The sequence below is a fragment of the Orycteropus afer genome, unplaced genomic scaffold (genome assembly GCF_000298275.1).
Source record: "Orycteropus afer afer isolate SDZICR_OR568_19922 unplaced genomic scaffold, OryAfe1.0 scaffold00330, whole genome shotgun sequence".
NCBI classification, from domain to species: Eukaryota; Metazoa; Chordata; class Mammalia; order Tubulidentata; family Orycteropodidae; genus Orycteropus; species Orycteropus afer.
The window spans coordinates 1,909,246-1,933,189 of NW_006921917.1; the positions used below are offsets into that span (position 1 = coordinate 1,909,246).

Consider the following 23,944-nt stretch of genomic DNA (forward strand, 5'->3'; position numbering starts at 1 on the left):
GAGATGGATTGACATGGTGGCTGCGATGATGGGCTCAAGTATAGCAGGGATTGTAGGGCTGGCGCGGGATTGGGCAGTGTTTCGTTCTGCTGTGCACGGGGTCGCTATGAGTCGGAAACGACTCAACGGCACTTAACAACAACAACAACAACAAAGTATAACTCTTTCCCCTATCAGTAGTAGCTAAGAGCCATAGCCCACTACAAGGTGACCCCGAGAAAGGAGACACCAAGCCCTGGGACATCCAAGATAAGGAGAAAATGGAGATATTCCCGCAGAAGGAGAGGCCTGGAGATGCCCACTCTCATACCATCCCCCTTGCAGAATTAATCTCTCTAGACAGGTGTGAGGAGCCTGAAGGACCACAGACAGTTTCTTCACTGACCAGAAGACCGAGGAACTACAAGACAAATACAACTCATCCTGTGATGAAAATCAGCATTCCTAAGACCTATCCCCCTCTCAGCGCAATTCCCCTTAAAAGCCCTAATCATTCCCCAGCTCAAGGGAGACAGACACTTTGGATAAAGGATTCTCACTGTCTCCTTGGCTTTCCATACTCAATAAACCTCTTGCTTTCCCTCTTCAACCTGTTGTGATTATTGGCTCTTCGAGACAGGGGGTAAGGACTTTGTTTTCCTACAACAATACCACTAAATTGTACAGTCAAAAAATAAATTGCCAAATGTTGTGTTCTATATTTTTTTACAACAGTAAAATGATAATAGATACACTTCAATCAATCGTGCTACAGGAAAGACTGAATGATCCTCTCTGAGGAAAATTATAAAAATCTATATCCATTTAGGAGCTCTGGTAGCTTAGTGCCTAAGGCACTTGACTGCTAACCGGAGGGTGACGGTTCAAACCCACCAGCCACTCCTCGGAAGGAAGATGGGGCAATCTACTTCCGTAATGATACTGCCTCGGAAACCCAAGGAGGGGTCACTATGAGTCGGGTCCGACTCAACGGCACATAACAACAACGTATCATACGAAGAGGAAATGACAGTAAACAGCCAAAGATCACAGAAGAAATATATTAGAGATGTGTCAAGAAATTCATATTTTTTTAAATGTTGAATTTCTCAACTGCTTAAATGAGTAATTTCTTTCTTTTCTCGTTCTAAATGCTCGTTATCAAATGTTTTAATATTTTGTATTTTTTCCCAAAAGGGCACCACATCATCTAGATTCAGCCTCAACTTCTTCCCACTGCAAGCAGTTTCATTTTTCTGGAAGGTGCATGTCGTGCGGAAAGGTTTCAGAAGTGAGGGGAAGATGACAGGGGTTGGATAAGGGGCGGGAGCAGATTAGTGGGAAGGAGAAAGCAGAAAACTGGGAGGAGGGAAGAGTGCGTGAGTGGATCGGACGTGGAGCAGTTTAACATGAAGCCCCAAGGCACGTTGAGTCTCTCAGGCGGTAAACCTTTACTGAAGTAGATTGCGCAATCTTACTTCCTCCGAGTGGCTGGTGGCGAGACACGCTAAATCCCTGCGGCCGGAAGCTGGGGCTGGGAAGGCGGGGCGAAACCCATCTGGGAGCCAAGCGGCGCTTGGGGCGGTGTTGGGTCGGGGGCCAGGCCTCGTGGAGGGTGAGGAGCATCCGGGTAGGTCTGAGGGAGGCCGCGCGGAGTTATGCCACTTTGCCCTAAGGCCCTCGTGTACTTTGGAGAGAGCATGCTGGGAAAGCAAGGACAGAGGAGGCTTGTGGGAGTCCACCCAGCGTGGCTGGGTTGCTGCCCAGCCTGGAGAACAGGTACCGGCAGCTTTCAGGGATGGAGAGCGAGCCTGCCTTGTTTAAGTGAACTGGGCCAGGCTGAGGGGCTCTGGGAAGAAGCGCAGGGAAGTGGGGTCGAGGGGTTCTTAGAAGTAGGAGAGGGGATAGAGCTAGTGCGTAGGCGCCGGGGAGAAGGAGGGCGGCTCCTTTCATCCACGTGTTGTTTGTGGTCATGATTGTAAAACCGCCCTCCTCACTGGTAATAAAGGTCACGACGACGTTGACCCAGAGCCCATAGAAGGGCCAAAGCAAAGAGAGGTCAGTGCCTCGTGCTGTTCGCATTATCATCAACTTCCCTGTGTGTGGAGGCCAGAAGTGTGAGGAACTGAGCTATAAGAGAGAGAGAAGAGGAGAGGTGAGAGAGAGAGAGGAGTGGGGGAGGGAGGTGAGATGGAGGTAGAGTAGGAAGAAGGAAGGGAAGACCAGCCAGGCAGCCTTTAAAACTCTCAGCAGGGACCTTGCTTCCCCACCCAGCCCCCTCAGGCACCTCCTCCCCACCCCCCAGACACACTGCAGCTTTCCTAAACCAGTGAAAATGTTTCTTCCACCTCCCCAGCAAAACCAAACCAAACTCACTGTCATAGAGTTGATTCTGACTCATAGCAACCCCCACTGGGTTTCTGAAGGGGTAAATCTTTACAGAAGTAAATTGCCCCATCTTTCTTCTGCAGAGTGGCTGGTGGGTTTGAACTACCAACCTTCTGGTTAGCAGTCAGATGCCTTAGGCACTGCACCACCAGAGCTCCTTTCCACCTCTTCACAGTGACGGAAATGGAAGGAATGGGCTAACTGTGACTCTGAGACTTTTAAGTGGGTCAGTGAACCTCTCTATTATAGCACCTAGGGCATTTGTACCAACTTCTACCCTCACCTCCATGCCTAGAACTTCCAACAGGGTACCACTGAGAGGCTTCCCCCATGGTCCCTCCTATACCTATGAGTAAATTGCAGAAGGCAGCCCAGAGGCAAGAAGTGCACAGAGCAACACAGGATAAGAGGATGGTGGGCGCAAGCAGGAGGTTGTACATGGCTATGACAAAGAGGTAGATGCCTGGGGAAGGAAGGAGAGAATTATAGATGAACCATGTTACCTAACTTCCATCCATACCCACCCATCTCTCCCCTACCTGTCTTCCTTACCCTATCCCCATGTCCTACCTGCTTCCTCCTCGTGTACTGTATGTCCCATCCCCTCCCCTGCAAACGGCCCCTTTCTCATTATAGCTGTGCCTCATGCCCCTCAGCCCTCCTTTACAGAACTTTCAGACTGCAGACCACCTCCCAGGACTGTTCACCATGCACAGACTTACTCAGGGCATCACCTAAAGCCACACCCATTCCCACGACATTCTCAACACTTGCCACTATCTGGCTTTATCTTATTAAGTTAATGTGTTGACTTGGTAATTTTGTCTCCCCCAGCTAGCATGTAGGCTTGAGAGTAAGGCCCTTGTCCTTTTCATCTCTGTATTACCTAGAATGGTGCCTGGCACATCAAAGGCACTCAATAAATAGGTGTTAAATTGAATTAAACGCAGACACTTGGCTGGTGATAAAGGACATTTATTGCTGACTGCTTTTTTTGTCCTTGCTGCATCTTCCATCCCCTGCTAGAGTTGCAGCCGTGCGTCTGCCCTAGCCTGCATCGGCCACCATCCCAACAGCTGTATTTTTCCTCCCTCTTTCTTAGATCTCTTAGGAGATATGGGTGGGCCAACACACTCAGGCCTGGGGTCTGGTCTCTGAGCACCAGCTACCAGCGGAACTGCTCTCTGTTCTCAAAGCATCCCTTTCCAACCAGCCCCATCCCCCTTATAAAACCACTGAAGCTCACCGCCGCTTGAACCATACACTCCCTTGAAGAACCTCAATATAGCTCCACCACCGTTTATTGAGGGTTTCCCATACGGCAGGCACTATGCTAGGTGAGTTCCCAAAGTCATGGACATACCAAATACCTTTATCCTTCACCTTCTGAGACTCCTAGAGTCCCTGTACCTCTTGTGATCAGGGCAGAGGTTTCTGTCCCAGGCAAGTTGCCAGGCATGAGCAGAGTTGAAGATGTGGATGGCCTTGTCCCAGGCTGGACCTACACTCACCAACTCTCTGCGCCACTCTGTCTCCGCCCCTCACCTCCTTCTGTCAGAATGCAGGGGCAGGTTCTCATCTGGAAGCGGGTTCTCTGGATGGAGTTTGGCTGTAACACCAGCTCTCCGATCTCACCCCACTGCTTGGCCCAGTGTTTTGTGAGAGGACCAGAATGAGGGCAAGAAAGCCCAGGAAGTTCACCAGCCAGCCCATGATCAGGATTCATAGCTGCAGTTTCTTCACCAAAACCTGGGACCTATAGCAGGTCTGAAGGCTGAGACGGGCTAGCCAAGTGGTCATAGTTCAGGTTGGGGTATCTGTTGGAAGGAGTCCTGGAGGCCAGGTTTGGGGGCAGAAAGAACCTACAGACAGAGGGCTTCGGGCTCCAGCTACTGGCCGTCCTCAGTCCCTCAAATTCTTCTGCTTGGCTCCTCCATAACATCAACTTCCAACTGTCCTGGAACCTTGGCCTCCAAGAGATCCAGGACCTAGCTCTGGTCTAGCCACACCCAGGACACTCACCTTTGGAGCTTAGAGTGAGTGTCTTTCTTGGAAAGAATAATAGGAAAAATGGGAGTAAGGGAAGAAGTGGAGCACTCGATCATCAGGGATTGGGGGCAGCCACCATACACTATGTTCAACAGGTTCACCTTCCTCCATACACACATACATACATTCTCTGAAACCTACTCTCTGGAATGTCCTAGAAAAAGGGATATGGCTGGCGAGGGCACAGGAGGTACCCTAGGTACCCTAGGAATAGACTAATACTTCCCTGTCTCAAAGTGTAGGACCCATTATTACTGAAGAACCAAGATCACCATCTTCATTGGCTCAGTGGGTCCCTGCTCATCCTTGTTGGCTATTTGAGCCTAGGACTTTATCTCCAGCGTGTCCTTTTTTAAACTGCATTGACCTAGCTTCATCTTCCTTGGCTGTAAGCGTAGTAGGGGTACTCAATGAGAGGCTCAGGCAGCTCAGCACCCATTAATTGCTTGGCACTAAACCTCTGGGAGTCCCTGGGTGGTGCAAATGCTTAAGCAGTAGCTTATTAGCCAAAAGGTTGGTGGTTTGAATCCAGTCACAGGTACCTCGGAAGGCAGTCTGGCAACCTGCTTGCAGAAGGTCACAGCCTTGAAAACCCTATGGAGCAGTTCCATTCGGCACACACAGGGTCATCATGAGTCAGAAGCAACTCGACAGGAACTAACAACTCAGGCTCTGGAGTCCCTGGGTGGTGCGCACAGTTAATGCACTTGGCTAACTGCCAGGTTGGGGGTTCGAGCGCACCAGTGGCTCCTCGGAAGAAAGGCCTGGTGATCTACTTCCCAAAAATAAGGCACTGAAAACCCTACGGAGCTCTGTTCTACTCTGACACACGTGAAGGTCCCCATGACTCTGGATCAACTCGGGGCAACTGGTTTTTACTAAGCCTCTGCCTCTATTAGCAGTACACTCAAGACATCCTGATGCTTCCTTACTGCTGTAGGCTGAAGTGGCCCTGTTTCCGTTGGCTGCCTGCCTTGAAGCTTGGTCTCAGTTTGTTGCCACTCGAGGTAGTGTTTTCACTCACAGTGAATCCATGGATAGATGGGCTTTGTCCTCTCTGAGGATTTTAGCCAACTTGGTGTCCAGCTGTCCCAGCTGGTGCCCTCTCCTCGGCCTGCATTAGGGTGGGGAGGTACTGGAGGTGCCTGAAGAGGGCCCAACAGCCTCAAGAAGCCTCTGGTGCTGGCGAAGGTGCTTCCTCCGTTCGTGTTCCCCTGTGACTTCACACACCAATTGGGCAGGGAAGGCCCCAGGGACCCCCTTCAGCCAACCTGGGAAAAGAGACAGAGGCCCAAGGTGGGGGAGGGAGGGTGTCAGGTGAGGAGGCAGAGAGAGGCCCTAATGGGGGTCTAAGGCCTTGAGGGTCATGGAGGGTATGGGAATTAGTAGAGAAGCATGGAGCATGGATGGAAAAGGTACTGGAGGTGGAGGTGACAGCTAGCAGGGAGGGTTTGGAGTCACCCTGTGGCAGACCCAGCAATGACTGCTCATCTCACTCAGAGCTGATGCCCAAGTCCTTACAACCACCTACAGGGACCCACATATCTGCTTCCTGTTACCTCTGTGATCTCATCTCACTTCTCTCCCCTTCTCGCTCCCTTCAGCCACACTGGCGGCCTTGTACTGTTCCTCAAACTCCCTGGACCTCAGGGTCTTGACATTGTCTGTTGCCTCTGATTAGGATCCTTTTCCCCTGTTGTTGTTGTTATGTGCCCTCGAGTCAGACCCGACTCATAGCGACCCCTCCTTGGGTTTCTGAGGCAGTATCACTACAGAAGTAGATTGCCCCATCTTCCTTCTGAGGAGTGGCTGGTGGGTTTGAACCGCCAGCCTTCTGGTTAGCAGTCAAATCCCTAGGCACTAGGCCACCAGAGCCCCGAGACACTAAAGTGGCTAAATTCCTCATCCCCATTAAACCATTGCTCTCATGTTGCCTTCTTCTCAATGAGGCCTACTTGAACCTTCATATTTTAAATTGTAACCCTCCCAAACTGCGTTCTTGACCTCCTTTATTCTGCCCCCCTTTGGTTTTCCCATAGCACTTAGCACCTTCTAATGTATTATATAATTATTCGTTTTATTTTCTCTTGTCTGCCTCCTCTGCTAGAATGTATGCTCCTACAGGGAGAATCACTGTGCTTCACAGAGATTGCCCACAACAGTGATCAGCACCCAGTAGGTGCTTAATATTTATTGAATGAATCAATAACAATCTCTCACCTTCAGGGCTTTTGTGCAGGGGTTTGGGGGGAGCCCGGGACACCAAACTCCGTCCCTCAGTCTTGACAGGTGTAGAAGGCTCTGAACACAGTTCCTGGGAACATTCTAGTTGGGAGTGGATGGCATTGCAGTAGAATCAGTACTCTTTTTAGCTGCTCCCTATGTTGCCCTTAAGACTCAGTTTTCCTTCCCTCCTCCCCTCCAAGGACTCACCACAGTCCTCGTAGATGGTGTCTGGGGAGCAGGGAAGGGGGCCTGGGGTAGGGAATGCTCCCAGCCAACGCTGCATGTCTGATCTGGTGGGGATATAGGGAGGGGTCACAGTTGGACTCAGGAGTTAGACAAGTGTCACAGAAAAGGAAGACTGGGGAAGAGATTGGTAGGGTCTGAGATGTCAGGGGAGGGTCTCAGATGTTTTCTGAAGGAGACATAACTCACAGGGATGAAGCTTGGAGTAACCGGTGGGTAGGGCGGCCCTGGTGGTTGCTGAGAAGGGAGAGGCGGAATGTCGGGGGTCCAGATGGGTCCGGAACCTGCTGGGCCTGGACCAGGGAGCGATGGGCGTAGTCCAGAACCTGCAGCCGCTGCCCACTGCCCAGGAAAGAAGAGGTTCCGAATGAGAGCAGGGACTCACCTGGACCCCACCTCTTCCAACACAGCCTGGGTGCCCTCCCTCCCTGGGAGCCACCTCTTGGGCTGAGTGATGAGCAGCAGGTCACTGAAGAGCAGCAGGCACAGGGGGGTGAAGCGGGGGCGTGAGGGGAAGATCACACCGCCCTTCCGGCACCCGAGTTCTGTCAGTTCCCCCTGCAGCTCCAGGCGTCTCGACCAGGAGACTAAGGGCAGGGCCTGAGAGGAAGCAGGAGGTTCAGGAGGGGGTTGCCTCCAAGCGCTTGGGGAAAGGGAAAGTGGGGAGTCTGGCAGGGACGAACCTTGACTTTGTGGAAGCGCAGCCTTTGGGTAAGCCGGATCAGCTCCTCAGTCTGCTTCATGCGCCCCACCTCGGCGCTACAGCGCTCAATGATCTGGGTAAGGGAAGCCAGGTCACCCACCCAGGAGGCCAGCCCCTACGCCCTGCCACTCCTTCCATCTCCCCCTCCCACCTCATCACCTCTCCCAACCTCAGCATCCCTCCAACCCACCTTGCTGACAGCACCCAGGGCCTTCTGGGCATTGTCGTGGCGGCTGGACCCCTCTTCCGTTTGGTGTAGGATATTCTGGGGACAAGGAGGAAGGGTGACTAGACTCTCTGCTCTGTGGCCCTGGGACTTAGGAGGGCCACAGCTCAGAGGACCCGGGCTGGCTTGGAGACATGCTGAAGTGTAGGGATCAGAGCTGATGGGGAAATCCTTGAACAAGGCTGAGAGACCTCACCACTCATCATCTGTATAACTTTGAGCAAGGTATGTTAGCTCTCTGAACCTCAGTTTCCCCATCTGTAAAATGGAGATGAAACCCACCTCATAGCATTGTTGTGAGATTTCCACCAAGGTAATTTATGTAAAGGACTTGGTGTAGTCTGTGGCACATAGTAAATGCTGAAAACAGGGTAGCAATTATTTTATTTTAATAATTATTAACCACAATAATTAGTATAAACAATATAACAAGTGGTTAAGAATGGATTTAAATTTTGTCTCCTTCAATTATTATCTATATGACATGGGGCAAGTTATTTTACCTCTCTGTGCCTTAGTTTCCTCACTATAAAATGGGGTTAATAATAGTTCTTCCCCTCATACAGTTGTTGGTAAGGGTCAGTGGGTGCACACAGCACTTAGAACTGTCTACAGGGAAGGGGTAACTACGGGGAGGAAGTGGGAAGAGAGCTGTTACATTGTAGGGAATTGCAGTCAATATCATGAAACAAAATGTGTATGAACTGCTATGTGGAAAATGAATTTGCTCTGTAAACTTTCACCCAAATCACAATAAAATTAAAAAAAAAAAATGCCTAGAATAGCACACTTAACAGACTTTCAGCTGTCATGGTTATTATTATTGTGTTGTCTACACTGAGAATGCATAAAGCTGAATAAGACATTGAGAAGCTAGTAATCCAGTTGGGGAATCTCCACACCATGATTCCCACCACATCGAGTGACCTGGCTTTAAGGTGGGCAGAATCACTAGGTTGCAATAAAAGAGTGTTTCTCAGCCTTTTTTTAATTATCACTCCCGTAAGGAGACCTTTTGGAGTCGCTAGATGGTACACATGGTTAATGTGCTTGGCCACCGAAATCGGCCATAACCTAAAGATCAGAAGTTCAAGGCCACCCAGGGCACCTCAGAAGAAAGGCCTGGTGGTCTGCTTCCAAAGAATCAGCCATTGAAAGCCCTACAGAGCACAGTTCTACTCTGACACACATGGGGTTACGTGAGTTGGAGTCAACTTGATGGCAACTAGCTTGTTTGTTTGTTTTTTTAAGACATTTTTTTATTCCTAATCACCCTCCTAGGAGATCTGGTGGCATAGTACCTAGGGCATTTGACTGCTAACCAGAAGGCTGGCAGTTCTAAACCCAACAGCCACTCCTCGGAAGGAAGACTGGGCAATCTACTTCCATAGAGATAATGCCTCAGAAACCCAAGGAGGGGTTGCTATGAGTTGGATCTGACTCAACAGCAGTGAGTTTGGTTTTGTTTGGTAATCACCCTCTGCGATGAAATTTTAATACTACAGGTATAAGTAAGTGGAAGAACAATGTGGAACAAAACTCAAAATCATTAAAAAAAAAAAAAAACAGATTTACTGGTCTGATAGAGCCTGGTGAGACCCCTGAGACTATGGCCCTTAGTTACCCTTCAGGCCTGGAACTGAACTCACTCCTGGAACTGAACTCACTTCCAACCAAACAATAGACAGGCATATGGGGTGAACATGTGAACATTTACATAAGGTAGATACACTCCTTGGAGCAATCTGATCAATTGTGGGAAACAGAAGGGCAGTGTTTGCATAAGAAAATAGCTTGGGGGTGGGAGTGCATGGGAGGGAAGGACACAGGGAAGAGATAACTATAGGGAGGAAGTGGGAAGAGCTGTTACTTGTGAGGAATTGCAGTCAATGACATGAAACAAAATGTATACGAACTGCTGTATGGAAAATGAATTTGTTCTGTAAGCTTTCACCCAAATCACAATAAAAATTAAAAAAAAAAAAAAAACTACAGGTATAACTTTAAATCTATTTATGTACTATGGCCCTTTGGAGGGCTACAGCCACGGAAATATCTAAAATTCCTCATTCTACCCACACACACACCCCCACAAGAACTTGCTCCTTGGAGGTGAAATCACTCCCCCTGAAAATGTATGCAATAGGAGAATACAGGTGGAGGAGACCTTGAAGACCTCTCATCACGATCCGAGCGCTAGAGAGGGGAAGGGACTTGCGCAAGGCCTCAGCCAGTTAGTGGCAGGGCTACATCTAGCGCTCACGTCTCCTAGAGGCTCTCTTCCATCACCCATACTGCCCCTTGGGGCATCTGGAGAGCTCCCGGTAGGAGTAGGTAGTTCCTGAACTGAAAAGCCTAGAGTGTGGACTTGTGCGTCACGTGGATTCCCTGAATGCTACAAATGGTTCATACATTCAGTTGCTAAACAAAAGGTTGGAGGTTCAGGTCCACCCAAAGGTGCCTCAGAAGAAAGGCCTGGCAATCTACTTCTGAAAAAATCAGCTTTTGAAAAGCCTATGGAGCACAGTTCTACTCTGAAATACAGTGGGGTTTGCCATGAGTTGGAGTTGATACAAAGGCAACTGGAGGCATTCCTGGAGGGATAGGAAATGGTGATGGCTAGACAGGAGGTCCCCGGGTAGTTTTCCAGTTGGGCTCGTGGAGCAGAAAAGTCCTCAAGCTGGGATGGGTACCTGCAGCAGCATGCGGAGCCGGGTGATGCGCTGGAAGGGCAGGAGCAGGAAGGATGGCAGTGGGAGCCGCTCACACTTGGGGAGGCTCTGCAGCCGCCGTAGCTCAGCAGAGAAGCGCATGTTCGTGTCCCTGCAGAAGTCCAGGCAGGGACTAGTCGGCTTCAAGGCCCTCCCAGGCCCTTAGCTGCTTCCCCAGCCTGCCCTGGCTGAGATTCCAACACTGCTCCCCAACTTCCTCCCCATGCCTAGACGTCTGAGGGGTTCTTACAGGAGACGGCTGTAAGTCTCCTCCTGATACTGCTGGTTCCGCACATAATCCACATACACTGAGAAAGGACCCACAGCATGGGCGTGCACCACATCGCACAGGTCACTGATGTGAGGAGAGGAGCGCACACGGGACAGTAACGTTCCTAGAAACCTGGAGGCATGAGGGAAAACAAGCAATGGAAGGGACAGAGACGCAGGCCTCCCATGTTCTCGAGGTAAGAGCTGGCAGCTAACTGGGCCCACAACCCCAGGACCGGACCGGGAGAGAGCCAGGGAAGTGCTCAGGGCCCGTCCAGGATCTGGTCTCCTGGAAGGACAGGGGCCCCACTGACCGCTCGCTGACTCCCTGGACTCGCTGCACGTTGGAGAAGAGTGTGTGGTGATCCCGGGGAGTGAGAGTGTCCCGGAGCGCCTGGCTGAGCACAAAAGTGTCAGTCAGCAGCCGCAGAGAGCGCAGGTAGGAGGCCTCAGATGTCACCACCTCAAACAGGCTCTGAGGAAGGGCAGGGTGGGAGGGGAAAGCCCAGCTCATGGCCAGCCCAGGACTTAGGCCATGATCTTCCCCTACACCTGATCCAGCCAGTCCCAACCCCAGATGTGCCTGCCCACCTCTTGCATGCGCCTCTCCTGGGGGCTGAGGGTCTCGAGGAGGCCACTGGCTCGAACAGCTGGAAGCTCCTGCCACAGCGTGTTTCGAGGTCCAGGGGGCCGTGCAAAGGTGGGAGTATCTCCAGGATTTGTTGGCGAGGAAGCCCCATCCTCACCAACCCCCCACAGCTCTTCGGAGAGCACAGCTGCTCGATAGGTCTGATACAGGGGTTCTGGAAAGCGGAGGTACACATCAGGGAGGTCCAGTGCCCCAGACCCCCTTCCCTCAGCTTGATGGTCACGACAGGGAAGCGAGGTTAAAGCCTCACCATCCTGCAGGGGCAGCTCCCAGTTCTGCTCCTTCAGCCTCTCCAGCCCCTCCTCATCCCTGTGGAGAGCAAAAGGGATGGGAAAACCAGAGCCACTGCTGCTGCACACCTCCAGGGGCTGGTATCCACACAGTGGCGCCTAGTGGTGTGCACAGACCTACTAGCTCCCAAAACCTAATCCCATATCTTTATTTTATGCACCTGTTGCAAGGGAGACCCTGACCTAAGTGGGCTCCACCCAGCCCTGTTATCTCCACCACTGTGTCGCAGGGACCTCCAGGTCCCGACCTCCAGGTCCTGACCTCCAGCCCTCTCACTGCAGCAATCATTGTCTAGTATGTCCTGCCTGTGCCTGGATGAAAGTCAACACGTGAAGCCCACATTCTAACATCTTCCCACCATCACCGGCAGCTCTCTGTGCCAGCTGTTCTGGTCAGCAGCAGCACCACACACCCACTTCTCAAGCCAAAAACCTGGGAGAATGGTCTCCCACACCAGTAAACGTTGGTTGAATAAATGACTAGACGAGGATTAACTCTGATAACGATGGTGAATCTAAGACAATTAACAAGTTCACATAACATAGATGATGTTCATGATTGCCAATGGATTTTTGGACAATAATGGCAAGGACGGGGAAGAGAACTGAAACAGAGTCCAGCTCTTTACCAACATCATATCCCAACAATTCTTCGAGTAGCTGGCGTCTCATAGGTATTTTATAGATGGGGCTACTGGGACTCAGAAACACTGTATAATAAGGTTGTAAAACTAATAAGGCACAGAACTGGGATCAGAGACCAGAGTTGCTTGTGTCTTGAGTCCCAGCCCTTCTTCACTCCACTTTGTGGAAGTGGAATTTAACTGCACATGAAGGTTATAACATCTGCCTTCAAGAAGAAGCATGGGTATATACCCTAAAGAAGTGAGAGCCATAACAAGAACAGATATATGCACGCCGATGTTCATCGCAGCACTATTTACAATAGCCAAAACTTGGAAACAACCTAGATGTCCAACAACTGAGGAATGGATAACCAAACTTTGGTACATTCACACAATGGAATACTATGCAACGCTAAAGAATAATGTAGAATCTGCAAAACACCGCATAACGTGGATGAACTTGGAGGACATTATGCTGAGCGAAATAAGTCAGTCACAAAAGGACAAATATTGTATTAGTCCGTTATTGTAAAAGTTAAGGAAAGATTTATATATTGGAGGACATTTTCTTTGTTGGTTACCAGGGGTGGGAGGGAAGGGGAGGGAATGCTGTTAGATAGATAGAGATAAATATTGATTTGGGTGAAGAGAAGGGCAATGTACCAAATGTGAGTGACCAATATGGCAGCATTGAGGATGAGAAAGACAGAGAGAGTTACATGGGCAGTACAGACAACAAATATGAACCCCTTTGCATATACAGTACTGAGTTGTCAGTGAAAGCAAACATGGGTATAGGGACGGATAGATGGGTGAACAAGCTAAACAATTGTTGTTGTTGTTGTTATGTGCCATGGAGTCGGCCCCGACTCATAGCGACCCCTCCTTGGGTTTCCGAGGCAGTATCACTACGGAAGTAGGATTGCCCAACCTTCCTTCCGAGGAGTGGCTGGTGGGTTTGAACCGCCAGCCGTCTGGTTAGCAGGCAAGTGTCTTAGCCACTATGCTACCAGAGCTCCCAGCTAAACAATTAGGTATGTCTAAATGGAGAGTGTATCCAAGATCATATATAGGGTTGGCAGACAATGGGCCTATAAGTTCATGTGAATGATCAGAATTCCCAGGTGTATAGTAGAGCTGACAAGGGGCAAGGTTATGGTCATTACTTGGTCACAGCCAGCTACCCAGAGGGACCGAGTAGTTGATCCTGCAGGCTTGGGACCATAGTCACAGGGGACATCAAGCTCAATTGGCATAACATACTATACAAAACATTGTTCTACCTACTACTTTGGCGAGTAGCAACTGGGACCTTAAAAGCTAGGAAGCTGCCATCTAGATGCAACAACAGGTCTCTCCTCATCATGAAGAAAGAAGAAAAGCAAAATTAATGGAAACAATCAGTTCTAGCGACTGGTACACCATCCGATCTGCAACCTATACAACTATGAGACCAGAAGAACTAGATGGTGCCCAGCTACCACTGCCATCCACTTGGAAGGGATGTAGGAGATCCTACATAAAGAGGGAGAACAATGTGGTACAAAACTCAAAATCGTTTGGAGGCAAAAAAAAAAAAAGAAGGTGGGGACCAGGTTTGCTGGTCCAATAGAGCCTGGTGTAACCACTGAGACTATGGCCCCTAGTTGCCCTTCAGGTCTGGAATTGAACCCACAACTGTGGTTTCCAGCCAAACAAAGTACAGGCATGTGAGTTAAACATTTACCTCAAGTAGACACACGCCCTGGAGAGAACAATCATGGGAGAAGGAAGGGCTGCTTATGCACAGGGAGATAGCTCAGGGTGCAGAAGAGTATGAAGTGATGGACACTGGGAGGAGGTAACTGTGGGGAGGAAGTGGGAGGGGAGCTGCTGCATTGTAAATTTTGGTCAGTGACATGAGACAAAGTATATGTGAACTGCTGTATGAAAAGTGAATTTACTCTGTAAATCTTCACCCAAATCCTAATAAAAAAAAAAAAAAAAAAGGAATTAAAGAAGAAGCATGGGCACTAGTGAGGGTGGGTGTAAGGGTGGGATGTTTGATACCTGCTCTCTATGGTCACTGCCAAAGCATTGCAAGGAGCTTCATCAGTACTGTCCCCTGGAAAAAGAACCCAGAATGAAGAGAACAAACCTTTCAGATCCTGCAGCCCAGGACTCCTGACTTAAGGCACAGCAGAGACTATTACTATAAAAACTACAATTCCCATCAACCCCAGGGAAGCAGCTCATGAAAAAAATTTAAAAAATTCCAGGGCTTGTTGGGGGTTGTAGTTCTTAGATTTTTAGAATGCCCCACCTCCATCCATCCCTTCCCTGCACAACAAAGAGGTCCATCCCCCCAGCCCTATACCTGTTTGAATTCCATCTTCGGAGGGCAGATCGAAATCTGGTTGTGAGGGGTCCCCAGGGATGGTAGCATCCTGTCTGATCCGTGCTGGTTTGGGGGTCTTGAGGGGAGGCAGGAGTTTGCGCTCAGCAGTGGAGCGGTAGGACGTGAGGACAACAGGGGGATAGCTGCTGTTTGGAGGGCTGGGGCGAGAGCGGGAGGTCCGCAGTGGGGAAGCCCGGCAGGGGGCCCTGGGGCCATCCTCACAGACCCGCACAGGCACCCATCGGAGCTCCAGACCAGGCCGGGCTACGTGGCAGACACAGGGGCAGCAGGGAGGACAGGCCACGGCAGCATCTGTGGGACACAGAGATGTCCTAAAAAGAAAGTGCTTGGGGCCAGGCTCCACCCTGCCCAAGCCTCCTGCATTCAGCCCTAACCATCTATCTTCCCAACCTTGACTCTCCTCAAACCCTCAGAGATTCTAAAACCAGACTTTTGAAACATAAAATCCGTTTCAACCTCTGAAAGGACCCCTCTTAAAGCAATAAAAATAAAGATAAACTGGAATGGGACCATCCAAGCCAGGCCCTGCACTTACTTACCTGCAGCGCCATTCTCCTGGGATCCGCTCCCAACAAGGACGCCCTGGGGAGCCTCTCTCTCCCCGTTCACATCCACTCCGCTTTGGGGACCCAGCTGCAGGGCGTCTGCAGCCTGAACTCTGCCTTCAGCCCCTCCCTCAAACTTGCCAGCCAGCCTCCGAACAGCGCCAGGGGCCGAGGCAGAGCCATCCTGGGGTGGGGCCTGGGACTCAGGGAGCGACGGTGGAGTGGTGCGAGGTGATGCAGAGGGTTTGGGTGGGGGGACCAGAGACGGGGGAACGGGCTCTGGAGAGACAGGGCGTCTGGGCACTGGACTAGGGGTTCTGGAAGATGAGCCTGGAGAAGTTGGGGAGTCGAGGCTGGCTTTAGAAGCTGAGGGGGGCATAAGAGCAGGGGGCTTGAGGGGTGCAGCTGGAGGCTCCCAGAAGATGGGGCTGCACATCGGGGTTGGTGCATCATTGGAGGCGGGGGTAGGTTCTTGTGGGGAAGAGCCATTGTGGGGGAGCCCTGGGTTCTGGGCAGAGCCCCGGGGGCGAGAGGGAGGGCGGGGGCGGATGATCCGAGGGGGCTTCTGGGTAGGGGGTGTAGCTGCGGGAAGGGACTCGGCTGACATCTTCCTCAGAGCTCTTCAGAAGAGTGAGACACACTGCTGCAGTCATCCCCTGAGGAGGAGGGAGGGAGAGAGGCCCTCAGTGCCCCCCAGGTGGGGGGACCTGCGGCCTCAGAGCAATGGAAGTGGGAAGAAATCATTTGCAAGTGAATGAGCCACAGTTCTGGAGTTGGGAGGAAGGCTGGTGCACTTCCTCTCTTTCCTCTGTTTTTCACTCTCTTCTCTCTTCTCCACATCTCTCCTCTCCTGTCTCTCATTTCTCCTCCTGAGGAGCCAGGGCCCTCCTGGGCAGCCTTTCTCAGCCTCAGTTTGGCTTCTGTTCCACAGTCAGGCCAGAGGAGGCAGTGAGGCTGGGGGTGGGGGGCACCTAAGTAGAGGCCTCGGCTGTGGGTGGGTGTGCCAGACAGCTGGTTCAGTGAGCGGGAGTTCAGCTTGCCAGGATAGCCACTGCATGTTGGCATGTCTGCGTGTGTGTAATTTAAGTGTGGAGCCGGTGTGCGTGGATCATGTGTGTGATGGGGGCACAAATGTGCTGTGTGTAGTTCTGAGGAGCTGTTTGAGTGGTGTGGTGGTAGGAGTGGTGTGGAGAGTGGTGTGTACAGCGTGTGGTGTGTAGTGTGCAGCCCATTAACTATGTGAGCGTGTGGGCATGCACGTGCGTGCACATGGACGCCTGCACTGTGTGGGATGCATCACTGTTTCCCTGCTCCAACTGGCCCTCCACCCCCCATTTCCCTGTTCCTCTCTCCGGACTCTCCCTTTCCGGATTATTTTTAGTCGCCTTTTCCTGCCATGAAGATTCCTGGAGCCTCTGACCCCAGGAGACCAGGAGGCCCTGGGCATTGCCTGTTATCCGCTGATCCGGGCACCAAGAAAGGCTCCGATGGAGGCCTAGGTCCTACCAGGATGCCTGAGGAGTGGCCAGGAGATCAGACTGAAGGCAAGAGCCAGGGGGCCAGGACGCTGGGGCCTGGGTTTCTCTTTCTTCTATGGTTCCAGAAGGCTGCGGGGTCAGGGGTGTGGGAAGGGGGTACCCCAAACTCCCTTCAGGAGTCAGCAGGAGAGTCTGACCCTTCCAGGCCCAAGATGAGGTTTTTGAAAAATGATATGGGCTGGGGGCTGCAAACTGTGAGTCTTGTAGCTCAATGGCTCTGTGTCTGTGTGGGGAAGCTCCTTAGCGAGATGGTACAAGCAGCACCTCTCCAGCTGGCCAGCTCCTCCCCAGTCCCTGCCCCGCTCGGGGAGCCCACCACCCCCTCAGGTGACATTTGCTTCCTACCCCACCCCAACTCCAGCCTCCCACTAGGACCCAGGTATTCCAGCCCCAAGCACTCACCCTTAAGTCCCCTGCATTCTCAGTCACCTCCCAGGCCTGAGTGAATAGGGGCAGGAAACAGGAATCGGATCCTACTCCCAACCGGACACCCCCCCCCCATACACAACTACACCACACTCCACATGCGCACATTCAGGCTCTGGAAGACGTGAGAAATCCAGTATCCTGGGTCTCTGAAGTTAACGGGTTCTGAGAAAGGAAAACTCAGGCTTGGAGGAGACTGGGCTGTTCCATATGTGCTTGTTCTATCCGTTTGCTGTGCCCAGGCACTGCTCCTGTTTGTGTGGACACTGGCCGGGTTTGCAGGGGCTTGGGTAGGAGCTCTGGTGGTGCAGTGCCTAAGGCATTTCACTGCTACCGAGAAGGCTAATGGTTCAAACCCACCAGCCACTCCTCGGAAGGAAGGTTGGGCAATCTACTTCCGTAGTGATACCGCCTCGGAAACCCAAGGAGGGGTCGCTATGAAGCCAATCCAACTCAACAGCAGTGAGTTTGTTTTGTTTTTGATTTTGGGGGGTGGATGGGGTGTGGTGAGGGTGGGGTGGCCATGGCACAGGAGTTGGGGTGTTAGGAACACATGGCCATTTACAAGCATCTATCTCAGCTAAGGCATAGTGTTGTGTTCCCCTAAGGCCATCTCTCTCACAACTCCTACTACAGCCTATCTCTTTAATTTCCAATGTGTGTGGCCTAGGGGTGAGCCAACCCATAATTTCACAAGAAACTCTTTCTCTGCCATTAAAGTCCCAAGAATTTACCTTTCTCTTTTTCAAGCAGCTTCTATTTTCAGCCTGCCCCTTGGAGCTAGGAGTGCAGCGGGCAGCCCCTCAAGGTCTCCAAGTGTCTGTTCCTCTGTGTTTCTGGGACGGAACCAAAGGCCCAGATTGAGATCTCCACAGAGGAAGCTAGTTCCTTGGCCCCACCCGGCCATTGTGTCAGGCAGATGTCAGAGATTGTGTGTGTGTGTGTGTGTGTGTGTGTCTGTAAGAGGGAAAGAAGGTGGGGGCAGGCCAGGGGTGGGGAAGGAGAGCTGAGATCTGTCTCCTTTAGTTGGGCATAACATTTGCTGGAACTCCTACCCACCCACAATGCTCAGTCCCCGTTTCCCTGGGCCCTGAGCCCTGGCTCTTCCGGTCTGACTGGGTGGTATTGGTGGTGTTTGGCTGGGAGGAGGGCTGGGCAGGGGTCCCTCTCACCTAATTTACTGTATGGTTGGGGAGCTGAGTTCCCAGGGCCAGAGGTGTCATTAAAACAATTGAGAGGGTGGATTGAGCCACACCTCAGCCTGGGAAGTAGGATAGTGAAATGAAGATGCAAGAGCAGCTGTGAACTCTGGGGGCCTCTGCCCACACCCAGGTGCCTGCCTTTGCCAAACTTTCATACACACATACACTCCAAACAAGATGTGTTGTTAGGTGCCGTCGAGTTGGTTCCGACTCATAGAGACCCTGTGTACAACAGAACGAAACATTGCCCAGCCACACACACCTGGTTTGTTGCACCACACTCACATTTGTTGCTGTGATGTTGCCCATCATCGCAGGCATTGTGTCAACCTATCCTGTTTGAGGGTCTTCCCCTTTTTCGCTGACCCTCTGCTTTACCAAGCAACATATCCTTCTCCAAGGACTGGTCCCTTTTGACAACATGACCGACGTGGGAGAGACAAGATACTGAGAAGAAAATCCAGAAGGCTGAAATTTAAAAAAAAAAAAAAATTGTTTTGCTTTGTTTTAATCTGAGAGTAAAAGCCACAGTCCTTACAGTGAGCAACAAGGCCCCACTGATCTAGATCTACCCTCTCGCCCTCTCTCTCCTATCAGGCACATCATTGCCTCAGGCCTTTTGCATAGCTGTTTCTTCTGCCTAGAAATCTCCTTCCCCAGTCATCTACATGGATGGATGATTCCCTTCACTTCCTTCAAGTCTGCCCTAAAATGTCACCTTCTTAATGAGGCCTACCCTGACCACTGTTTAAAATTACAACCCACTCTCCTTCACACCAAATTCTGGGCCTCTCTGTTCTCATAGCAATTATACCTTGTAATATACCATAGGGGAGCTCTGGTGATATAGTGCCTAAGGTATTTATTTGACTGCTAACCAGATGGTTGGCGGTTCAAACCCACCAGCCACTCCTAGGAGGGAAGGTTGGGCAATCTACTTCCGTAGTGATACCACCTCGGAAACCCAAGGAGGGGTCACTTACATACTATACAGGTATACCTCACTTTATTGTGCTTCATAGACAATGCACATTTTAAAAATGGAAGGTTTTTGGCAACCCTGTGCCAAGCCACTCTATCAGTGTCATTTTTTCAACACCATACGCTCACTTCATGTGTCTGTCACGTTTTGGTAATTCTCAAAATATTTCAAACTTTTCATAATGGCTTCACACACTTAATAGACTACAGTATTGAGGTGCAGTGAATTAGTGTGGCTCTTCTCACCATGGTCTTTGTGACTCCCACCAGATGACTGGGTCAAAAAAACTCACTGCTGTTGAGTCAGATCTGACTCAATCACTACAGACGTAGACTGCCCAACCTTCCTTCTGAGGAGTAGCTGGTGGGTTTGAACCACCAGCCAGTCAAATACGTTAGGCACTAGGCTACCAGAGCTCCCAGATGACTGGGTTGTTTTTGTTATCTGCCGTGGAGTCAGACCTGACTCATAGCAACCCCTCGTTGGGTTTCCGAGGCCGGAAATAAATTGTCCAACCATCCTTTCAAAGAGTGGCTGGTGGGTTTGAACCGCCAGCCTTCTGGTTATGCAAATATAAGGTGCTTGTGACCCACCAAGGGGATTGGGTAACTTGTTAGTAATGTAAATAAGGTACATGGCACCCTTGTGGAGGTGGAACATGCAAATAAGTTGCATGAAACTCCGATGTGGGAAATGGTCAGTTTTGTCGTTTCACTAGGCTTAAAACGAGCCCTCTTAGAGGCAGAACAGGGACTCTCACTGCCATCAAGAGAGAAGAGCCAGAGGTGGAGTGGAATGTGTCCTAGGACCCACGATCCTTGCACTGGAAGTCCTTGTCAGAGTCAGCAGAGACAGTGGCAGTGGAAACGAGTCACGAGACAGCATCGGGCATGCCATCCCACAGAGGGAAGCTAAGTGCCTTTGCGCAGGAGAGGCTTACTGGCAGAGTGAGGTGCGACTCCATACACCTAACGGCAAAGCTAAAAGAGCTTTGTAACACTTGACCAAGCAGGGCAGAGGACAGGCCGAGAGGCCAGGGCCAAAGGGAGGCATGCTGTAGGGCATGGCTGAGGGGAAGCTGTCCTGATCGAAGACTTGTATCCTGAGCATGTTCCTGAACCTGAATTGCAGCCTGTTACTTCCCTAATAAACCCCATAGTCATGAGTATTGTCTGTGAGTTCTGTGTGGCCATTACAACCAATTACCGAACCTAGCCAAGAAGTAGTGAGTGCCATGGGAGTGACAACTGGTGTCAGAATTGGCAAAAAGATTGGAGGGTGGCGGCATGACCGGCCTCATAGTAATAAGCCTTGGGCTGCTGATGGTGATTCTCTCTCCCCGTCGTGAGGCTGGAAGAGGTCAGAGGAGGATGCTGTCCCCATGTCCTTTTTGCAGTAGTATAGTGTAAACATAACTTATATGCACCGGAAAACCAAAAAATGTATGTGACTCACATTACTGCAATATTCACTTTATTGTGGTGGTCTGGAACCAAGCTCACAATACTCAAGGTATGCCTTTATTTAGTTATTATCTTTTCACATTAGAAAGTAAGTATCCTGAGGCAAGATCGTAGTCTGTTTGGTTCACTGATGCATCCCACCCAACTCTGGAACAAGGTCAGGCACATAATAAACCAGTGGCCATCAAGTGGATTCAGACTCAGGGTAACCGCATATGTTACAAAGTAGAACTGTATGTACTCGCTCCATAGGGTTTGCATGGCTGTGACCTTTTGGAAGCAGATTACCAGACCTTTCTTCCAAGGAGCTTCTAGATGGGTTTGAATGAACTTCAGCCCTTTCAGTTGCTGTGTGTACAAGCAATGCTTCTGTCTCCATGTGGACAGGGGCTAAGGGTGAATGGGGTAGAGGTGAGATGGGGTGATGATGGCACAGGGGCTGAGGTTAAGCTGAACTTAACTACTTTTGCCAATGGGCAACCAGGAACGTAATAAAACCACTGCCATTGAGTCCATTCTGACTCATAGCAACTCCATGGGATTTCTAAAACTATCAATTTTTACAGCAGCAGACTGCTTCATTTATCTTCTGTGGAGCGGCTAGTAAGTTTGAACCACTGACCTTTTGTTTAGCAGCCAAATGCCTTAACCACCACACCACCAAAAAAAAAAACCAAAAAAACAACTCACTGCCATCAAGTCCATTTCAACTCATAGTGACCCCTCCTTGGGTTTCCAAAGCAATATCTCTACGGAAGCAGATTGCCCATTCTTCCTTCTGAGGAGTGGATGGTGGGTTTGAACCACCAGCCTTCTGATTAGCAGTCAAGTGCCTTAGACACTACGCCACCGGAGCTCCTTTTTTGGTTAAAAACTAAAAAAAACTCACTACCATCGAGTGAGATTGGACTCATAGCGACCCCTCCTTGGGTGTCCGAGGGGGTATCACTACAGAAGTAGATTGCCCAACCTTCCTTCCAAGGAGTGGCTGGTGGATGTGAACTGCCAGACTTCTGGTTAGCAGTCAAATGTCTTAGGCGCTATGCCACTAGAGCTCCTTCTTTTTTTGTTAACAGGCATTAATAAATATTTGATCAATTAAACAAAATTGAATTGAATCCTCCCCACAGTCCACAACTACTTCCCTTACTCTCCTTCCCTATGGACCGTTTGTATAATTCTGTGATGATCCCACTAGACTCCCATTACACACACATACTCACACACACCAGGGTCAAACATTCAAACTCTCAGCTCTCAGAAACCCTGTCATGAAAGCTACACGCACATATAGCCAAATGAATCCTGTTTTGTTTTTGCTGAAATAGCAATATCTGTATCAGTTTTGCTAAAAGATAACACTAGCCAAAAAGTGCTGGTTATTAGCTGCGAACATGGGTGGAATTCCGTACTATAATAACCACTCCAGGTCTGTGGGGTCTCAAGAGTGGGGAGGAAAAGGGGCATTAGATGGGTTGGGCAGGCCCATGGATCCTGACCTCTCCCTCCCTGTCTGGCCTGAGCAGGTCTCCTTTTCTTCTCTCCTCCACAGACAGACCCACCTGAAAGCTTTCCATCTCTATTGGGGAGAGAGCGCCTCAACTCCCAAGGGCAGGAGAGCTTGTTTTGAGTAAACAAGCTCCTGGAGCTACAATGAAAATGTTCTAACACCTGACAAACAGCTTCCATTGGGTTCATTCCTCAAAACAACTGTCAACGTGAAAACAATGACTTTTCACATCTATAATAACCTCCATCTGTTTATTCATGCCCGTGTCATTCCCAAAAGAAACCAAGTTCTAAATATCACAATATCATGCAATACATGCCAGGTTATTTTTGCAGGAATGTATTTTATTTATTGTACAAATATTTCAGCAAAGATATTGAAGATTTTAATGTAATGTAATCCATTCTTCCACCACCTTCACAAAGCAAAAGTTTTCATTTTTCCATATTCTAGTTCATCACAGTTTCAATTCTGTAGTTTGCATTCTTCCTTATCCATTTTCCATGTTGCTACATGGAATTTTCCTGGAACATAAAATTACATCTACCATATTTTGCCACAATGGCAACAACAGTTGGGAACTCCAGGAAACTCTCAGTCTCCCACCCCACACCATGTGGTTCCACTGAGACAGCCAATCACAGAAGCCTCCTTCTGGCCACTTGACACATGTTTGGCCAATCACAGTACTCCATTCCTCTGGCCATAGATACTGGCCCAGGAATGGATGAGTCACTCCAGCCAAAACAGCCTCTTTCCCTGGGCCTCTAGGAAAGAAAAGCTTTCTCTTTCCATCAAGATCCCACCCAACCCACTGCTATCAAGTCAATTTTGATTCATTAACAATCCCCATTGGGGTTTCTTCTTGATAGGAGGTGGTCATCCTTGCACAGAGTGGCTGGTAGGTTTGAATCGCCAACCTTTGGGTTAGTAATCAAATGCCTTAGGCACTACGCCACCAGGGCTCCTTACCAAGATCCCTAGGTAGTAACAATTGATCTGGCTGTCTGTTCTTTGGCTTCCCATCCCCCATAAATGGAGGACACCAGTCAATAGTGGGAGAAAATAAGCCCCATCCAAGGGAAGCAGAGCCTATAGATGGCTGGCACCACCATTTTAGGCCCTGGACTTCTCAGTTACTTAAGCCATTACATTCCCTTTTGTGCTAAAGCTAGTTAGCTGGGTTTGTGTTATTCACTGATGAAACAATCCTGGCCATTACAATTCATTCCCTAGTGCAAGATGTTTGGGTAGCTTCCAGTTTGTACCATAAAATAATGCTACAATGAACATCCTTACGCAAAACAAACAAACAAAAACTTTTCAATTGGAAACATTCCTAATAAAGTGATACTAGGAGCTTGCAAAAAGGGCATGGAGGCAGCAGCCTCCTCTGACCTCCTATAAATTCACAAGAGGGGGACAGATTCGCCATCAGCAGCCTCAGACTTATTCTTTTTTTTTTTTTTTAATTGTAAATTTTCTTTTATTTACACATTATTCAAATATTTGATATTATT

General features: G+C 49.9%; 1 protein-coding gene across 1 annotated transcript; it reads right to left on the reverse strand.

The window, feature by feature from the left end:
- Nucleotides 1–5,535: 5,535 nt before the first annotated feature.
- ARHGEF15 (Rho guanine nucleotide exchange factor 15) lies at nt 5,536–15,910 on the reverse strand. Its single transcript, XM_007952347.2, has 15 exons — nt 15,298–15,910; nt 14,717–15,049; nt 14,410–14,464; nt 11,695–11,753; nt 11,387–11,598; nt 11,110–11,270; nt 10,776–10,928; nt 10,508–10,637; nt 7,779–7,853; nt 7,569–7,661; nt 7,325–7,485; nt 7,075–7,227; nt 6,850–6,932; nt 6,637–6,741; nt 5,536–5,687 (listed from the first exon to the last, which is right to left on the reverse strand). Exons 1-15 carry the CDS (start codon nt 15,908–15,910, stop codon nt 5,536–5,538), a joined length of 2,538 nt encoding a protein of 845 aa, XP_007950538.1.
- Between the last annotated feature and the right edge of the window lie 8,034 nt (nt 15,911–23,944).